General features: G+C 41.8%; 1 protein-coding gene and 1 non-coding gene across 3 annotated transcripts in view; both read left to right on the top strand.

Moving 5' to 3' along the window:
• Positions 1–6,658: 6,658 nt before the first annotated feature.
• On the top strand, positions 6,659–6,761 carry LOC111591027 (small nucleolar RNA Z221/R21b). Its single transcript, XR_004856791.1, has one exon. It is a non-coding gene; the product is annotated as a small nucleolar RNA Z221/R21b (small nucleolar RNA).
• A 4,655-nt stretch (positions 6,762–11,416) lies between these two features.
• Positions 11,417–20,375, top strand: part of LOC103647292 (tetratricopeptide repeat protein 27 homolog) — a 38,632-nt gene continuing 29,673 nt past the window's right edge. The window contains exons 1-6 of one of the 2 annotated variants that reach the window (XM_008671839.3): positions 11,417–11,949; positions 13,153–13,303; positions 16,663–16,973; positions 17,878–17,959; positions 18,821–19,136; positions 20,127–20,185. In XM_008671839.3, the coding sequence (XP_008670061.1) occupies positions 11,546–11,949; positions 13,153–13,303; positions 16,663–16,973; positions 17,878–17,959; positions 18,821–19,136; positions 20,127–20,185 (1,323 nt within the window). In that variant the 5' untranslated portion in view covers positions 11,417–11,545. The remainder of the gene's footprint in view (positions 11,950–13,152; positions 13,304–16,662; positions 16,974–17,877; positions 17,960–18,820; positions 19,137–20,126; positions 20,186–20,375) is intronic. The other variant, XR_004856373.1, reaches the window with a different exon arrangement.

Genomic DNA, 20,375 nt, shown 5'->3' with positions numbered 1-20,375 from the left:
ACGCAAGCATCTCCGCCAACTCAAAATGAGGATGAAGCTCAAATTGATGAAGTAGAAGATCAATCAAATGAGCCACCTCAAGATGACGGCATAGATCAAAGGGGAGATGCAAATAATCAAGACAAGGAGGATGAAGAACAAAGGCCGCCACACCCAAGAGTCCACCAAGCAATTCAAAGAGATCACCCCGTCGACACCATCCTCGGCGACATTCATAAGGGGGTAACCACTAGATCTCGTGTTGCACATTTTTGTGAACATTACTCGTTTGTTTCCTCTATTGAGCCCCACAGGATAGAGGAAGCACTACAAGATTCGGATTGGGTGGTGGCGATGCAAGAGGAGCTCAACAACTTCACTAGAAATGAGGTATGGCATTTAGTTCCACGTCCTAACCAAAATGTTGTAGGAACCAAATGGGTCTTCCGCAACAAGCAAGATGAGCATGGTGTGGTGACAAGGAACAAAGCACGACTTGTGGCCAAGGGATACTCCCAAGTCGAAGGTTTGGATTTCGGTGAAACCTATGCACCCGTAGCTAGGCTTGAGTCAATTCGCATATTATTGGCCTATGCTACTTACCATGGCTTTAAGCTTTATCAAATGGACGTGAAAAGTGCCTTCCTCAATGGACCAATCAAGGAAGAGGTCTATGTTGAGCAACCTCCCAGCTTTGAAGACAGTGAGTACCCTAACCATGTCTATAAACTCTCTAAGGCACTTTATGGGCTCAAGCAAGCCCCAAGAGCATGGTATGAATGCCTTAGAGATTTCCTTATTGCTAATGGCTTCAAAGTCGGAAAAGCCGATCCTACTCTATTCACTAAAACTCTTGACAATGATTTGTTTGTATGCCAAATTTATGTTGATGATATCATATTTGGGTCTACTAACGAATCTACTTGTGAGGAATTTAGTAGGATCATGACTCAAAAGTTCGAGATGTCTATGATGGGGGAGTTGAAGTATTTTCTAGGATTCCAAGTAAAGCAACTCCAAGAGGGCACCTTCATCAGTCAAACGAAGTACACTCAAGACATTCTAACCAAGTTTGGGATGAAGGATGCCAAGCCCATCAAGACTCCCATGGGAACCAATGGGCATCTCGACCTCGACACGGGAGGTAAGTCCGTCGATCAAAAGGTATACCGGTCGATGATAGGCTCTTTACTCTATTTATGTGCTTCTCGACCGGACATTATGCTTTCCGTGTGCATGTGTGCAAGATTCCAATCCGACCCTAAGGAATCCCACCTTACGGCCGTAAAACGAATCTTGAGATATTTAGCTTATACTCCTAAGTTTGGGCTTTGGTACCCTCGGGGATCCACATTTGATTTGATTGGTTATTCGGATGCCGATTGGGCGGGGTGTAAGATTAATAGAAAGAGCACATCGGGGACTTGCCAGTTCTTGGGAAGATCCTTGGTGTCTTGGGCTTCAAAGAAGCAAAATTCGGTCGCTCTTTCAACCGCCGAAGCCGAGTACATTGCCGCAGGCCATTGTTGCGCGCAATTGCTTTGGATGAGGCAAACCCTGCGGGACTACGGTTACAAATTAACTAAAGTCCCTTTGCTATGTGATAATGAGAGTGCAATCAAAATGGCCGACAATCCCGTCGAGCATAGCCACACTAAGCACATAGCCATTCGGTATCATTTTCTTAGGGATCACCAACAAAAGGAAGATATCGAGATTGCATACATTAATACTAAAGATCAATTAGCCGATATCTTTACCAAACCACTTGATGAACAAACTTTCACCAAACTTAGGCATGAGCTCAATATTCTTGATTCTAGAAATTTTTTTTGCTAACTTGCACTCATAGCTCATAAATATACCTTTGATCATGTCTCTTTCATATGCTATGACTAATGTGTTTTCAAGTCCATTTCAAACCAAGTCATAGGTGTATTGAAAGGGAATTGGAGTCTTCGGCGAAGACAAAGGCTTCCACTCCGAAACTCATCTCTCGCTGACACTCCAAGTCACTCTCCATTCTTGAAAAAAAGCATAAGCATCAAAGAAAAGGACTTCGTCTTTGGGGGAGAGAGTAAGAGCCCAAAGCAAAAGGACCGGACTTCGTCTTTGGTATAATCTTAACTCATTTTTTTATGACCAAAGGGGAAGATAGCACCATAAGGGCTCTAATGATTTCGTTTTTGGCGATTCATGCCAAAGGGGGAGAAAGTATGAGCCCAAAGCAAATGGACCGCACCACCACCAATTTCAAAAACTTCGTGTTTCCAAGAATATTATCAATTGGTTTTCCTATTGTGTTTAAAAGGGGGAGAAAGTAGTATTTCAAAATGATATATCAAAACCCTCTTGAACACTAAGAGGAGGATCTCATTTAGGGGGAGTTTTGTTTAGTCAAAGGAAAAGTGTTTGAAACAGGGGGAGAAAATTTCAAATCTTAAAAATGCTTTGCTAAATCCTATTCATTTACCTTTGACTATTTGCAAAAGAACTTTGAAAAGCATTTACAAAAGAGTTTGCAAAAACAAAACATGTGGTGCAAGCGTGGTCCAAAATATTAAGAATAAAAGAAACGATCCATGCATATCTTGTAAGTATTTATATTGGCTCAATTCCAAGCAACCTTTACACTTACAGTATGCAAACTAGTTCAAATAGGCACTCCTATATTTGCTTTGGTTTGTGTTGGCATCAATCACCAAAAAGGGGGAGATTGAAAGGGAATTAGGCCTACACCTAGTCCCTAATTAATTTTGGTGGTTGAATTGCCCAACACAAATAATTGGACTAACTAGTTTGCCCAAGTGTATAGATTATACAGGTGTAAAAGGTTCACACTCAGCCAATAAAAAGATCAAGTTTTGGATTCAACAAAGGAGCAAAGAGGCAACCGAAGGCACCTCTGGTCTGGGGCACCGGACTGTCCGGTGTACACCGGACACTGTCCAGTGCACCACCGGACAGTGTCCGGTGCACCAGAGGACTCGAACTCGAACTCGCCACCTTCGGGAAAATCCAGAGCCGGCGCGCTATAATTCACCGGACTGTCCGGTGTACACCGGACAGTGTCCGGTGCTCCAAGGCAGCGCGGCCTCCGGAACTCGCCAGCCTCGGGAACGGGCAGCGGCTGCTCCGCTATAATTCACCGGACATGTCCGGTGTGCACCGTACTGTCCGGTGAACCAGCGGAGCAACGGCTATTACGGCGCCAACGGCTCTCTGCGGCGCATTTAATGCGCGCTCTGCGCGCGCAGATGTCAGGCGCGCCCATACTGGCGCACCGGACAAGGAACAGTGCATGTCCGGTGTGCACCGGACATCCAGGCGGGCCCACAAGTCAGAAGCTCCAACGGTCAGAATCCAACGGCAGTGATGACGTGGCGGGGGCACCGGACATGTCCGGTATGCACCGGACTGTCCGGTGCGCCATCGAACAGACAGCCTCCCAACGGCCACTTTTGGTGGTTGGGGCTATAAATACCCCAACCACCCCACCATTCATTGCATCCAAGTTTTCCACTTCTCAACCACTTACAAGAGCTAGGCATTCAATTCTAGACACACCAAAGAGATCAAATCCTCTCCAACTCCACAAAAGGCTTTAGTGATTAGCGAGAGAGATTTGTCGTGTTCTTTTGAGCTCTTGCGCTTGGATTGCTTCTTTTCTTTCTCACTTGTTCTTGTGATCAAAACTCCATTGTAATCAAGGCAAGAGGCACCAATCGTGTGGTGGCCCTTGCGGGGAAGTTTTGCTCCCGGCTTTGATTTGAGAAGAGAAGCTCACTCGGTCCGAGGGACCGTTTGAGAGAGGGAAGGGTTGAAAGAGACCCGGCCTTTGTGGCCTCCTCAACGGGGAGTAGGTTTGCAAGAACCGAACCTCGGTAAAACAAATCCGCGTGTCACACTCTTCATTTGCTTGCGATTTGTTTTGCGCCCTCTCTCGCGGACTCGTTTATATTTCTAACACTAACCCGGCTTGTAGTTGTGTTTATATTTGTAAATTTCAGTTTCGCCCTAATCACCCCCCCCTCTAGGCGACTATCAGGAAGAGGGATGACTTGTTGAAGGCGGTGGCGGCGAGTCCCTCATTGTCGGAGTCGGAAGAGGAGCAATCCGAATCCCACTCCTTGCCTAGATGCGCCTCGCCCTTTGCCTTCTTATAGTTCTTCTTCTTCTCCCTCTTGTTCCCTTGATCCTGATCACTATCATTGTCGGGACAGTTAGCAATAAAATGACCAAGCTTACCACATTTGAAGCATGAGCGCTTCCCCTTTGTCTTGGTCTTGCTTGGCTGCCCCTTGTGACCTTTTAGCGCCGTCTTGAATCTCTTGATGATAAGAGCCATTTCTTCATCATTAAGTCCGGCCGCCTCAATTTGTGCCACCTTGCTAGGTAGCGTCTCCTTGCTTCTTGTTGCCTTGAGAGCTAGAGGTTGAGGCTCATTGATTGGACCATTCAATGCGTCGTCCACATATCTTGCTTCCTTGATCATCATTCGCCCGCTCACGAACTTTCCAAGTATCTCCTCGGGCGTCATCTTGGTGTACCTAGGATTCTCACGAATATTGTTTACAAGATGAGGATCAAGGACAGTAAAAGACCTTAGCATTAGGCGGACGACGTCGTGATCCGTCCATCGCGTGCTTCCATAGCTTCTTATCTTGTTGACAAGGGTCTTGAGCCGGTTGTACGTTTGGGTTGGCTCTTCTCCCCTTATCATAGCGAACCTCCCGAGTTCGCCCTCCACCAACTCCATCTTGGTGAGCATTGTGACGTCATTCCCCTCATGAGAGATCTTGAGGGTGTCCCAGATTTGCTTGGCGTTATCCAAGCCGCTCACTTTGTGATATTCATCCCTGCACAATGAAGCTAGAAGAACAGTAGTAGCTTGTGCATTCTTATGAATTTGCTCATTAATGAACATGGGACTATCCGTACTATCAAAGTGCATTCCACTCTCCACAATCTCCCATATACTAGGATGGAGAGAGAACAAGTGACTACGCATTTTGTGACTCCAAAATCCGTAGTCCTCTCCATCAAAATGAGGAGGTTTACCAAGTGGAATAGATAATAAATGAGCATTTGTACTTTGAGGAATACGAGAGTAATCAAAAGAAAAGTTTGAATTGACTGTTTTCCTTTTCTCGTAGTCGTCGTCGTTGTTGTCCTTTTGGGAAGAAGTGGACTCATCGCTGTCGTCGTAGTAAATGATCTCCTTGATGCGTCTTGTCTTCTTCTTCTTCCCATCTTTGCGTCTGTGGCCCGAGCCCGAGTCGGTAGGCTTGTCATCCTTTGGCTCGTTGACGAAGGACTCCTTCTCCTTGTCGTTGATCACGATTCCCTTCCCCTTAGGATCCATCTCTTCGGGCGGTTAGTCCCTTTCTTGAAGAGAACGGCTCCGATACCAATTGAGAGCACCTAGAGGGGGGGTGAATAGGTGATCCTATAAAACTTTAAACTTAAGCCACAAAAACTTTGTTAGGCGTTAGCACAATAATAGCCAAGTGGCTAGAGAGGAGTCTCAACAAAACACAATCACCACAAGAGATCAATCACAGAGATGGCACAGTGGTTTATCCCGTGGTTCGGCCAAGACCAACACTTGCCTACTCCACGTTGTGGCGTCCCAACGGACGAGGGTTGCAATCAACCCCTCTCAAGCGGTCCAAAGACCTGCTTGAATACCACGGTGTTTTGCTTTGCTTTTCTTAATCCCGTTCGCGAGGAATCTCCACAACTTGGAGTCTCTCGCCCTTACAAAGATGATCACAAAGAAACACGGAGTAAGGGAGAGATGAGCAACGCACACAAGACTCAAAAATCAGAGCAGCAACACGCACACAATTCGCAACAAGAGCTCGCAACACAACCCAATGAGTTTACAACTCAACTAGAGCTCTAGATGCTATCACAAAGAAACAAATGCGTGGAATCGAAGTCTCGGTGCTTAGGATTGCTTTGAGTATGCTTGGTTTTCTCCTCCATGCGCCTAGGGGTCCCTTTTATAGCCCCAAGGCAGCTAGGAGCCGTTGAGAGCAATCTGGGAAGGCAATTCTTGCCTTCTGTCGTCTGGCGCACCGGACAGTCCAGTGCACACCGGACATTGTCCGGTGCCTGATTTCTTTCCTTAAATGGCGAAGCCGACCGTTGGCAGACTTGGAGCCGTTGGCGCACCGGACATGTCCGGTGCACACAGGACAGTCCGGTGCCCCCTTCTAGCCGTTGGCTCGGCCACGTGTCCCGCGCAGATCGCGCGGCCGACCGTTGGCCCGGCCGATCGTTGGTTCACCGGACAGTCCGGTGCACACCGGACAGTCCGGTGAATTATAGCCGTACGTCGCCGGTGAATTCCCGAGAGCGACCACTTCGCTCGAACCAGCCTGGCGCACCGGACACTGTCCGGTGCACCACCGGACAGTCCGGTGCTCCAGACTGAGCAGATTCTTGGCTGCTCGAGCCAAGACATCTCCAATTGGATTTTTCCTGTTTCCAGCACTTAGACACAATACATTAGTCCATAAATCAATGTACTAAGTCTGAGAAACATACATTTATCCTTGGTTTGTACTTTGTTCACCATTTTACATTTAAGCACTTGTGTTAAACACTAAATCACCAAAATACTTAGAAATGGCCCAAGGGCACATTTCCCTTTCAGAGGGAAGCTAGGTTGTAAGGGCAATGATGATGCAAAAGTCATGCACCACTCTGAATGAGAGGATTTTCTCTCTTTGGGCTGACAAGCCAACTTTCTACCCATTTTTTGTCGAAACTTAGTTGGTTGCATTTTCTCTCTTTGGGCTGACAGATCCAACCATGATGTGGACTGAATTTTATTTGTCGTCAAGAATTAATAAACAGAATAACCAGTGTACGATTTTTTATACAAAATTGAAAGTTGGTCGCATATCTTCTACTATTATTTATTGAATTGTTTGAAGCATTGGTTTACTTGATTCAACAAAATTTCTATTTACATTATACAAACTTGTGTTAGACTAAATTAGCAATCTCATGGTCACTGAATGGCGCTTCCAAAATATTATATTGTAAAGACCTACTGAAGTGTAGAGCAACGAAGGACACATGTGTTAGACAAAAGTATGCTATCACAACCAATTTAAAAATATTAACAAGTTAATGTGCAGCTTTGCCTGTTTGTCATGGGTGTATTTAGGGCATACAACAGTCAGTAACTTGTCATTATGGAATTACAATCAAGGATACAATTCTTGGTGACTGGAGTGTGTAAATGGGGTTGAGACAAGTCGAGTAGTTAATATATCCATGAACTTTGCAATCCCTAGAACAATAGTTTAAAATCTTCACAAGACTTACCAATATATTTATCAGTAAATATCTGTAAAGAAGTAAATGTGGGGTAACAAGTAGCAGAATAGCTAAGAATCACTTTACAAGAGTAGAGAAAATAATGCTAATTTGTTTACACAGATATACACATGTAGCGTATTTTACATGGTACACTTTAGTGGTAATTGACAATGTGCATTTTGCAGAAAATACTTCTAGGTTTAATACTATAAATTAAATGACAACGCATAATATGAAAAATTAGAAGTTCTTTAAACTATCTTCCCAATAATGGAGTATACGCTAGGTTGTTCACTGTCTGTTGTGGCTGCCAGTTACTCCCTCTGTTTGTAAGCCAGTTTAATTTTAGTATGTTGTCTAAATAACCATGCTTTATATTCCTAGGTACACAAGTGGTCTTTTTGTGGATTCTATTGTTGATTGAGTTGCAACATCAGTTGTAGGATTGCCTCGGATCTGTTACTATTCAAAGGAGAAATTGGCGAGCCTTATGATTAGCTCTTCTTAATTTATTCTATATCGATGTGTTCTCTCTAAATATTCGAAATTAGCAATTTGAAGGTGTGTTGCCATGGATGTAATTTTTAGTTCTTTTGGTTAGATGGAGATAAATATAAATTGATAACTATTCTAGAGTATTTGTGTCAGTCCACCTTAGTGCAGAACAATGAGTATAAGCCCGTAACCTCTAGCAGAGATACACAAGAGAAGCTCTCTTTGGCATTTCACTGAATTTCCTTTAGTTGGAAGAATGTCGTATCACTGTTTATGGTTGGCTTCTTTAATTAAATGAGAACATCTTTCTACTCAGTTTTTTGGTTCTATATAGACCTTAAATATTGATTCCACATTTAATGAGCCATGTAAATATTGGTTACAAGAAATACTAGCAAGTTGCGTTTCTTTGAATGAAGTTTGCATAGCAATAGCTAATAGGTTTTAGTTATGCTCTGACTCTTGAGTCTGAATTATTGATTGGATTGCTGAAGAATTTTTACCTTACCTTCTGAAATTGGGAATTTGGGATGAAGTGTCTGGCAACTGGCAACCACATCATTCCATTTACTGTTTATCTTCAGGAAAGTAGTACTTGGAAATTATTTCTTAGTGATGACCCATTTTTCTATGTTTAACACTACATGTCTGTTTTTTCCTGCTGGACTCTCAATGCTCGAGTAGTTTCTTTTTACGATGCGAATTCCATTTTTGTGACAAGTTATTAGATACATTTGCCTATCGGATGTCGGCTGTCGCCATATTGGCCTCAACACACAACTGTCTAGCCCTATGTAGAAAATATGTGGTTAAGTTCTTTGTTTTGAGAATACCAGAAAATATATGCTTCAGTTATTTGTTTTCATAATAGCAAAAAATATAGATTTGGTTCTCTGTTTTGAGACTAGCAAAAAAATGTGTGCCTCAGTTTTGGTTTTTGTACCCATTAAAATACTAGATAGAAGCGGATGGGAATACAGGGATATAAAGCAAGGACTTGGAGCTTTGATGTTTTCATTGATAACTGTATTGTTTATTGGGCAACAAGAATAATACTTGTTCATATTGTTTATTCTTAGTTTGCTTGCAGTGTGAAAGATGTAATATTGGAATTATGTTTTTGCATTCTCATGGGTGAATTGGTGAGCCACAAATATGGACGTCATTTTTCTCGTGCCTCAGTCTTTAGTGCCATTAATTTGTTTGGATCTACCTTATTTTTGGATATTTGTCAGCAACATTTCGTTCAAAGAATATTTTATCATTTTACCTTATTATTCAAGTTACATAGAGGACAACGCGATCATCCCATACCCACTACTTTGTCTCATACATGGGAAATGTTGTTTCAGTAACTGGTAATATTCTAGCGTACTCTGGGTGAAGGTGCAGAGAGCAATTTGAAAGTCAATGCAGTTTGAACAGGATACTAACTCTCGAAAAGGTCTTTGATGCAGGGAACCATGCTTCCAAATCATATTTCTTAGCAACAGCATCATTAAGAGCACCTGAGACAATGGAAACAACTTAGTATGGTAACCCAATTTGCAGGATGGACATTAAATAAAAATTTAGAGAAATGCATATGGAAAATTTAGATTATATTGTTCTATATGTAATGGATTTCTAGCCTAAACATATAGTATTACGTTTTCAGACAGAATGAGGTTAGCCATTTTCAAGCAATATGATCTTTCAGTCTTAGTCTTGGTAGTACCCCTTTCAGCCTCAAGGCATGCTACCTGGCCGTTTTTCGTCATCTCATGTTTACCAGGAATCTGTAAAATCAAGGCATCCTCAGCTTCATTATGAGTCAAAACTATACATGCTTCTCCAAGGGGGAAGTAAGTAATAATACAAGGCTGTTTGTTTCATATGCTTTCACTGATTCAATATTTTTTCTTCTAAACTTCAGCTGGAATTCCTCATTTGAAATGGTTTGGAGTGGATGGGGAGTACAATGTCATGGTCATTGATCTTCTTGGTCCAAGCCTCAATGATTTGCAACTACTGCAACAGAAAGTTTTCTCTTAAAACAATACTTATGCTAGCTGATCAGATGGTTAGTTTCTCTTGCGAGATATATCATTTTGTTTTTTAGCTTTTGTTACCTGTATGGCGGCATAACTATAAAATTGATGGCCCAATTTCTCAATTGTTGAATATTTTTGGTGGGTTTTCGCCAAGTTAATGTCTTCCTGTTGTTGTCATACAAATATCTAGGGTAGAGTACATGCACACGAGGGGGTTTCTTCATCGTGATATCAAGCCAGACAACTTCCTCATGGGCTTAGGCCGTAAAACAAGTCCTGTTGGTGCTACTCATGAACATTTTACTAAAAACTTTTGTTGTGGCTGGTTTGAGTCTTCCAACCGCTAAGTCAGGCCAAAATTCTAGCACAATGGCCATATACTGTTCTCTGCATGGCTACGGTTTCATTTCTCAAAAAAGGGAGTTTGCATATCAATGTATTTTATCATATTAATCACTATTCATATAATATTGTTCTGCCTCTCGCATATGTGGGTTGTTGGCTGACCAGCCTAACATCGTAGCTCATGTCCGTTGCCCCGACCCTCGCGCCGCACTCTCCCTTGCACGTCGTCGCCGCTATCATCGTCCCCAGATCCGTGCTCTTCTTCCCTGTCCAGCTGATACACCCTCCCCTCTGCTCCCTTCCTTCAACGGTATTACATGTTCCCGTTGCAACGGACGGGCGCTCACCTAGTTACGATAATGATTGCTACAAAGGGCCCGTTTGTTTCCCTATCTAAACTTTTAGTCCCTATCACATTGGATGCTAGTTAAGTATTAAATATAGTCTAATAGTAAAACTAATTACACAGTTGAGTACTGAATGATAAGATGAATCTATTAAACCTAATTAGTTCGTGATTCGATTATGTGATGTTACAATAAAATACCAATCATGTGTTAATTATGCTTAATAAATTTTTCTTATCGTTTAATCTTAAGATGTATAATTAGTTTTATAATTAAATTACATTTAATACTCGTAATAGCTACTGAAATATCTGATGTGACACGTACTAAACTTTGGTCCCAGAAATTAAACACCTCAAAATATATAAAGATAAGAGTACGACAATCAATTTTTTTAAAATAGTATAATATGTGCTCAAATTCGATGACAGTTTATTATTTTCTTTTACAACAACACAATAATAGTAATAGGCGCCTGCCGCTAGAAATCCTCCCGCGTGTCCGTTTGTGTTGTATAAAAAATATATTAATAATATATACTAATAATTCAAAAAATATATTCATATTTAAATAAATATCTCATTTAATTAATATCTAACTAAAATTAACCAGTTAAATCCTAAGACCTTCTTTAGAATGTAGAAATTGTACAGGAATTATATATAACAGGAATCAGTGATTCAGTTGTTTATTTAAAAAAGGGAAATTTGGATCCATACCATTAAAAGATCACCACTTTGAATCCATACCATTACTATCTCACTTACATATGGATCTACATGAGTCAATGACATGTGGGGTCTATGTTATATATCTAAAGTTTGGATCTTTTAATGGTATAGATCCAATTGTTCCTTTAAAAAAACGTGGGAAAAAATCACATGTTCCAGACAAAGCCCTAAACCTCGGTGCTGCCCAGTGCCAATGGAGTGAATGGACATAACCCGCGCGGGGCGCAGTCTTCTCAATTCTTCTTCCTGACCCTCACAAGTCACAGCCGCCAGCGACATGACTTGCGCCACCCGGAGCCCCGGCTTCCTCCGCGAGGCCGAGCTCCGCCTCCTCCGCTGCACTCTCCCCTCGCTGCCCTCTTCCCCGCCCCCACCCGCTTCCCCTCCCCCTGCGCATCCGCTCGGTCCCGCCGCGGCCTCTGCGATCGCTGCCGTTGAGGCCGGCGACTACGAGGCTGCGCTCGCCACCGCCGCGCCGCACTTCTTTCCGGCATTCGCCCCCTCTAGGCCTCCTGGCTCAGCCGCGCAGTTCTACGCCGACCTAGGTGCCGCAGCTCGGGCGTTCCTGCTGGTCGATGGGGACGGGGCAGCGGCGGGAGAGGGGTTCGATTGCAGGTGCGCAGTTGTGCTTTCCGCTGCAGTGGCCGCGCTGCTCGCGTTCACGCAACAGAACGTGACTGGGTGAGTTAGTTTCTGGGTTCTGTCTCTCTTCAATCTTTTACTGTATGATTAGGGAACGCTCGGCTGACTGTGTGCGATTAGTTGGCAAATAACTTAGTGGAAACATTAGATTTTAAATATCCTGGGGTCTTTTGATCAATGACAGCTTGCCTACTAGACTGAGGATATAGTTTTAAGCATTGGTCTGGTCCAACATAATGTGATGGGCTAGTTCCAGTTAATGTCTAGAATTAACATTCTGTAAATTCGATCACAGGTTTTAAAGGCACTTTCAAAATTGCTAATTTCACATAGTTCTAAAATGTGGCAAAGTAGAATATCGTTGCAGTTTGCCAAGTAAGATATTAAGATTATCTAGCTTGTTCCTGAATGTTGACATGAAACAAAAATGGGAATTCTCTTGATTGCTAATATGTAGTATACTCCTTGTACATGTCAGTCAGATGGATGTAGTTGAGGGAACAGGCAACTGTGTTGACTTGGTGAGGGAATGCAATGTGGTTACATTTACATACTATCTCCATTTTCTATATTTAGGTCATTTTAACCTACTTAATTTTCAATAAATATAAGTTGTCCTAGAACTCATGTCCTTTTGTTCCCTCTTTGCTCCTGCCTAATAAATATTAATATTACTGTTATTTTTCCTCACAAATGAATGAGTCATTTGTCCCAATGGAGTATGCATTAAGGGCACTGAGGTCATTTTATCTACTTTCTTGACCCATATGCAAAAGCCTAAAATGACCTGCATTTGGAGTCAAAGAGGGCATACATTTTTCAGGAACTGTTTGTGGCTTCTTGCTGGAGATGCATGCAACAGAATATGGTCTGCACATGTGCTCTATTGTTTTGGTTACGGGAACATCTGCAGTTTCATGGTCTAGTAATACTGTTTGAGCTGTAATTGATTTGGTTTTTGAGAATACTTTCTTTTGTAAAGCAAATTGTCTGTATACCATAGGAAAACAATTTATAAAAAAGAAAGGATGAGCTGGTGACTGGTGTTCTTATATGATGAAATAGTACATTGTATTCTGTTTGATACTCTGATTCATATCTAGCTGTAATACAGGCTTCTATTATTACAACTGACATGACTATCAAATCTGATTTACCTTTTCATGTTAACCTAAACCTGTTGGATTTTTTAGGGAGGTACTAGTTTTTGATATATATATTTGTCTTCAAAATTATTTTTAGGCCTCCAAGGAAGTTTCCCACTTTTCCTTTTTCAATGTCATCTTTTGATGAAAGATGCTATAGTAATCTTGGAGACACATGGGATGCATGGGCTTCTGACAATTTAGCTTCTTTTGGCTCTCATGTTCATGGGAAATTTTCACTCTTGCAGGTATGTATGTTGGGGTTGGCTTCTTTATTTTCTCTATTTATGTCTGGGAATTTAATATATTGGTTAAAGTGATGTTTTCATGTTATTTTTGGTCCAATTCATGCACACCTCTTCTTTGACCTTTTCGTAATTAGTTGATCTATGTTTTTTGAATAACATGTTGTTGATGAAAGACTTGGATGGCGGGTTTTGAAATTTGTGAAATGGCAAAGTTATAGTAGCTGGACTTTATGTTGATGTCATATAACATTTTTCTTGAGCATATGTTACATCATCTTGGGTGCTAAAGGTTAGTCATGTGAACTGTACTAGACTATAGCCTGGTCAGGCTATGGCCAGCAGATCGTGCATTTGACCGTGCAAAACACCGTTTTGTACTGTTTTGCATTGTACACTGCACTGTTTACAAAATGGAGTTTGAAATGAGAGATGAGGATGAGTAAGATGCCGGAGATAGCCTCAGTCCAAGTTTGCCTGGCACATAACATTATCAAAGTTTAAAATGAGAGATTGCGACAACACAACGTTTTTAAAGATCATGACGCTTGTCAGCGTTTAGGGAAGGCCATTTACCCGGCTGTCGTCAAGACGCACACAGAGAACCCGACTCGAGAGACTAACTTTAGGGACCACTGCTCCCGGGGCCTCGAGACCTAGGGACCTTCTCTAGCCTTGGCCAAGGGAGGGGCTTGAGTCTAAGTGACTTTATACAGAGGCATACAGATGGAATAACCCAACTGTTGGATGGCGCGTTGGCCTTTCTAGCATACTACGTGTTGTGAGGCTCGAAGCCCCTAGTGCATCGGGACATCTAGGGGTAGAATATTCAAAGACCCTAAAGCACCTTGTGCCATGGGACATTGATCAGAGACTAAGTTCGCGCCTTCGTGCCCTAGGGCAGTTATGGAAGTCCTCAGGGCATCCCATACCCCAGGGCACCCATTAGTCTGAGGGCAGTTATGAAAGTCTTCAGAGCATCTTCAGGGCCCCTCGCATCTTAGGGCAACAAGGAAACAAGTGCACAAGGTAGTACATCCTCCAGGGACTACGACACTTAGCTGCTCAAGGCCCTCCTTTGGCTCCAAGGCTCCTAGAGTTCCTGACCTCATACTTTGAGGGCGGCTTGGATCTATGTCCTCTGGGGCCTCGAAGGAGTTAAGAGCTCAGGGCAGCTAAGTGTAATCCTATCCTATGATAGAAGTATGTGTTAGGCCCACTAGGGATAGTATGCCCCTGGAATGGACCCTACACATGAGGATAAATCGGTAGCAAAAGCTTAGTATATAAGTCTCGGGTACAACACATTAAATGTGTGATGGACGACATTACATGCCTGACTAAGTGTGTTGACATGACTTAGGCATGACTTAGGCTGTACGACACTTGAAATCACTACATAGTACATGCATTGATCCCATAGCCACGCGTGCGCACGTGAAGTGTACCATAAAACACAATCAAGTACAGAGGGCTACACTGGCTACCAATCATATTAAGCCAGGTGGCCCGGGTGTCCGTAGATGCAGATATCATACCTGCCTCTGCGATCGGTATGGTGATCACCATAGGAAGGGGTGATTGCGGGAGCCTGAGTACCACATTAAAATGCAGTGGATGACCTTACAGACACACTTTCACCTTGACACGCTCTCAAGGGGTACATGTGTATCCAATGCCACTATAGAGTATATGCATGACCTCATGTTTAAGACCATATCTGGTTAGGCAATTATGTCAGTTACTAGGAATGGTAAAAAGCGATGACTAGGTAGTATGAAAGTACTTTCATGTAATAAATGGTACTCGGAACCATACTAGGCTTCTATCACGTTGTATCAGCTCCATTAAGGCAGAGTGAGGAGGGCCCCCGGTAGGTCACCTCAACAAGTACAATTACACCGACGCATGCCCGACACATAATGCATGATTACAAGGCAAAGGACCTGCAATTATGCAAGGATGTGACAGGACTGGAGCAGTTTGCCTGATGATAGGTAGGGCCTGTAGTAGAATATACATGTAAGATCAACCATTCCCTTGGGCTACAGAAGGGAGAGGTAGAGCAGCATTAAAAGGGATTCCGTTGAGACTTCCACCCAACACTAGCCAAGGGAGATCAATTTGATCCAGTGAAAGTAGCAAAAGTTGGTGGTAGTCTAGCTTACCACAACACACTCCATATCTAGGAGGTCTTGGAGCTCACTGGTGTTGGGGCTGGTAATCTTTGTGACCTGGATTCATCAATCGATGATTAGCCAGAGGATATAGGGTATTACACACCCCGTGGCCCAAACCTCTATAAAAATCTCTATGCTTTAGGCATTGATGTCATGATTTCGTAGACATACTCTACAATGACAAGACTTGCTCCCTGTTGTCCTTGCTATTTTCTCTGCTACTCTTGGTACCCCTATGCCATATGTTGATACTTACTTGCTTAGATATTTCTTTATGAACAATCACAAATTCATTTCATCTACAACAAGAAATGCCTCCACCAAAGTACCAAACATAATTGAATCCTAGATATGGAGTGCCGATCATTCTAACTGCTTTACATTATTAGTGTAATAATACATTCTATTTTTTTTTCTCGAACACGCAGGAGAGCTGCGTATCATTATATTAAAGGAAGAAATAAACAAGGTCTAAAATAGACCGGGGTACAACTGACGCCTTACGGCGGCCTGAACGAAACTAGCATAGACTGACTCATCTATAAAAACTCTAGGCTACATGAGATAGGGAGGCAACAAGGGATGTCAACCCCTTGGCCCCGGCAGTCTCCCACAGACGGCGCTCATCCCCCACATGGATTAGGAAATTAGCAACATTAGGGGAAAGGCCATCAAAGATGCATCTGTTCCGGAGATTCCACAAAATCCAAGCGCCCAGCATAATGAGGGAGTTTAGGCCATCTCTGAAGGACCCCTGAATAGCTTCATTTGTTTGATGCCACCACTCCATAAAATTAATATCCGTTGGTTGGGGGGCCAAACCCTGCAGCCCGAATTGCCCATAATAATACATTGTATAAATTGTGAAGTACATCATACAGTTTTTTATTATGTTTTTAACATATTTAATTTATAGAGGGGCCATTAGCTTGTGCCCATAGTTCCATACACCATAACTCATCTTCTATTGGTGTCTAGTATTGCAAATGGCTGTACTTGTGTTTAAGTCAAACCAATTTCCGTGATAAAAAGCTTTGGTTTGTATTGAGCTGAGCCTTTTAGTACCACAAATGGTGGCAAAGCATCTGATTTTGTTTGTTCATTGCCAAATTCAGCAGACACAAAATGTCTTCCTGGTTCTGTATTTACAGTATTTCGAGTTGTTATCTTATTTTTTTGCAGTTCATTGTATTTGCAAGGCTTTTGTTTACCAGCGTACAGAGTCTGGATCTCTCTGATTGCTGGAGCGTGTCATGGTGGTTGTTTAGAATATCAATGTTGCAGCAGAACATCTTGGATGAGTTATCATCGTCTCTGTTTGATCAAGTGCAAGTGTACAAGAATAAGATGTTGGATCATTTTGGTGAACTGGAAAAGGTTTCTACCTACTGGGATTGTTTACTGTCTGATGGAGAAGGTTCTTATTTTGTTTCAGCTGCTTTCTTAGAGGCTGGAATCGTGGAATACAAATATGGTCGGGTTGATGCTTCAAGGTTTGTTTGTCACTCTCAGTTTGAGAGCTTTAAATTCCTCAGATCTCTTTTTCACTCTTAGTTTGAGAGGATTAAATTTCCTCAGAATATTAGTTCTTTGCTTGCTTGTAAGAGAACAAGGCCACATTACTAAAGTTACATGAACACTATTTCTTAGGATTGCCAAAAGTAAACATTAGAAAATAAATGATGTATATATTTTTGTAAGGGAACATATCAGGTGCAACCATTCCTATTGGTGCAACCGTGCAACTAAGACACAAGGATTGAGGTGAGATGACATTTTTAAAAATATTTAGGGGGATGTGGGAGTGTTGTTTTGAAAGAGAATATTTTTAGGAAGGCCCTCCCATTTTTATCTTTGTGCCTTGGTCGCACGGTTGCACCAATAGGTACGGTTGCACTTGATATGTTCTCTTATTGTAAACCGTTTCTCAGAATTATAACATCTTAGGCTCCTCTTGTCACTGTGATTGGTTGTTTGTTTCTAACTTATTCTCATGCAGTTGTTGGAACTTTGAAAGAGTACCGAAGGAAGTTCCAGTAGATTCTGGGAGGGGCCAGTAGTTGTAAACTTGTAATCTGCACATATCATCAAATTTAAAGACTACAATTTTAAAGAAATCTCCATTTTTTTTCTGGTTGGATGTGTGGGCAGGCATGGCCCCGTTTGGCCTTCAACTATCTTCTGCCATTGATTGGAAGCATCATTTTAGGATCTGTAACTGAAAATTATAGTAAGCTTGGGTAACCTGTGCAGTGCAGCACAACATGGCACAGCAAGTCAGCAACCATAAACATATCCTTAGGCATTCAGGCAATACGTATTCAAACTACGTAGGATTGGAAAACTGATAGCCATTTATGAACAAATACTTATGGTCTTGTCTGGATGTTTGGGTAGGTTGCATCTCAATAGCGCACAAGAAGCATGTGGTCTGCACCTTTCCCTTACAGGGATCCTTGGTTTCCGAACAATATACCAGGTGGATTATACTGTACTCTGATTTTTTTCTTCATGTTTTGTACACCATCTTCTTTGAGTTTGATTGATATAGATACATCATTTTGTTTCACAAAACACACTAAACAAAACATGCTCCCACCGTTTCAAATTGTAAGATGTTTTGTCTTTTCTAGATACATTGCTTTTACTCGTATTTAAAACACACACACACACACATGTAACTAGAAAAGCCAAAACGCCATCATGTTGATCACCTGGGAGATTTGGAAGCATCGGAATGCTTGTGTGTTTGAAGATAAAAGGTCTGTTGTTCAATCTGTCCTACAAAAAGTGGAGAATGAGTGTACTCTTTGGAGTATGGCGGGAGCCTCCGGTTTTCAGGAGCTTCTCACCCGCCAACTCATCTCCGGGGGTTAGGCTGAGCTGTTAGTGGTTGCCTATGGCCTAACCAGCCTTGTACACGGGGCTGACTCTTCTGTCACCTCGTTCTTTTTTATCTATCTTCTTAATGAAATGACTCGCATGTCTTTTGTGACGTTCTAAAAAATTTGGGATGGAGGGAATACCTTTAGTTTTTTCACCAAATTCAAGCTTACTGTGCACACAAGCTAAGATGGTTCTAAGTTGGACAAATATTAATTGCATTTTACTACATATACTTAAGTGGCATACTGCAACAGCAGTGAAGTACAGTAGAGAAAAGACATATTTGAATAACTACACCATCCGTTTCCTGAAATAGACACACTTAGTGAATTGACAAGGCCTATGCCATTGTGCTCACATGACAAAATGGAGGAGTAACAGCGTTTGACCTTTCTATTATGTAAAGAGAGAACATCTGTTCTTGAAAAATGAAGCGAGCCAACTATTGTTATAGGTGGATGCGAAGTCTCAAATGGTGCTTGTTGCGAAGACCAATAAGTCAGGCCCTGATGAAGGACAAGTGACAGAACCCACAGTAGCTCAGAATGACAATGCAGCTTTGAAAAATGCAAGGAGCTTCGTTCCTGTTGAAGACGATGAATTCTGTGACATACTAAGAATGCCCAGACTGGTGCAAGATGGGAGTAATTCTGCCAGTGAAGACGCCACGAACCCCAGTGCAAAAATATCACTATCGGCTATACAGCAGGCTGCTGTACTTGCACAATGCTTGTATGTGAGCCGGAGGAGTCGTGTTGATGAAATGTCTGGTATGTCTGTTCTCATTCCTTGTGGGAACTTGCAATTTCGTGCTCCTGTTTTAAGCATGCAAAGAAGTTTATTTGCAAATAGAGTTCTAGGCGACAAAGATGGCTTCAATTGGCATTCTTTCTATTTTTTTTTTTAAATGCGAGTTCTGGTTTAGTTGTTTTTCACATATGCATGGAGAGTAAAGTAGTTTGTTTAGTGATAGCATTTAGTTTATTCTGATCATGCGAAGGCATTGTCACTTCTTCTGAACTAAGGCTGACAAACTTTTATGTTTCTTTTGCGAATAGAAGTCCAAATGAAAAAATGTTTAGTAGATGGCATGGAAAATCAAGCTATGTTATGGTTTGACTTTGACATACCATTTCAGTTTTTATTTGTATGTGTCCATGCGGGCCATTTGTTTACTTAATACTGCATACTCTCTCAGCCTAAACTCTAAGGTATACATTAGATCTTATCTTAAGCTGTCATCACCAGTATGTCTAAAATAGGTGTGCAAAACACTGTTTTGGCACTTCAGGTAAAGTGGATTTTAAAATATAGACGATGTGATAGGCTCTCGGGTGAGGACAACCTTAGCACTTGAACAAAGTTTGACATGATCTGGACTATTTCTTTTTAACTAATACTGCATATTCCCTCAGACAAGTATAAATAAATCTCATCTTAGCACATGAACCAAGAAGGCATAAAAGATTACTGGACTATCTACCCTAATTAGTGTCTCTTACAATGTTGAATGCATGCACGAGGATGGAAAGTGATTGATTAATGTTTATTAGTTGTATGTAGGAGACAACACACCTTTTTCATAGGGAGTTTAATAAGCCTAATATTTATTGACAAGACCATTCAAACTATAGACCTTGTCTTTTTTCGGAGAGGATGCATTTTTTTTAACTTATACAGTATTTTCCCATGCTATGTATTTAACAGGATTTTTAGTATATATTTTCTTATCACCATGTGTAACTACTTTGGTAATACAGGGTGGGAGATGGCACCATACATAGAGTCGATTGATTCTCAGGATGAATCTTACTTTGTGGTATGACTGATTGCACTACATTACTCTGGTGGAAACATGTTTGGCACTGTTGGAAACATGTCTAGGTGCATGCTAGTGTCTAGGTTCATTGCATTTACTTTGGCTAAATTTTAGCATGGATAATAAGTAATAGGCTGATTAGTTGGGCAATATTATTCATTTATTAGGGGCTACCGCAACCTGATTTGTA

The sequence above is a fragment of the Zea mays genome, chromosome 2 (genome assembly GCF_902167145.1).
Source record: "Zea mays cultivar B73 chromosome 2, Zm-B73-REFERENCE-NAM-5.0, whole genome shotgun sequence".
NCBI lineage: Eukaryota > Viridiplantae > Streptophyta > Magnoliopsida > Poales > Poaceae > Zea > Zea mays.
This window is presented reverse-complemented; position numbering and strand designations above follow the sequence as displayed.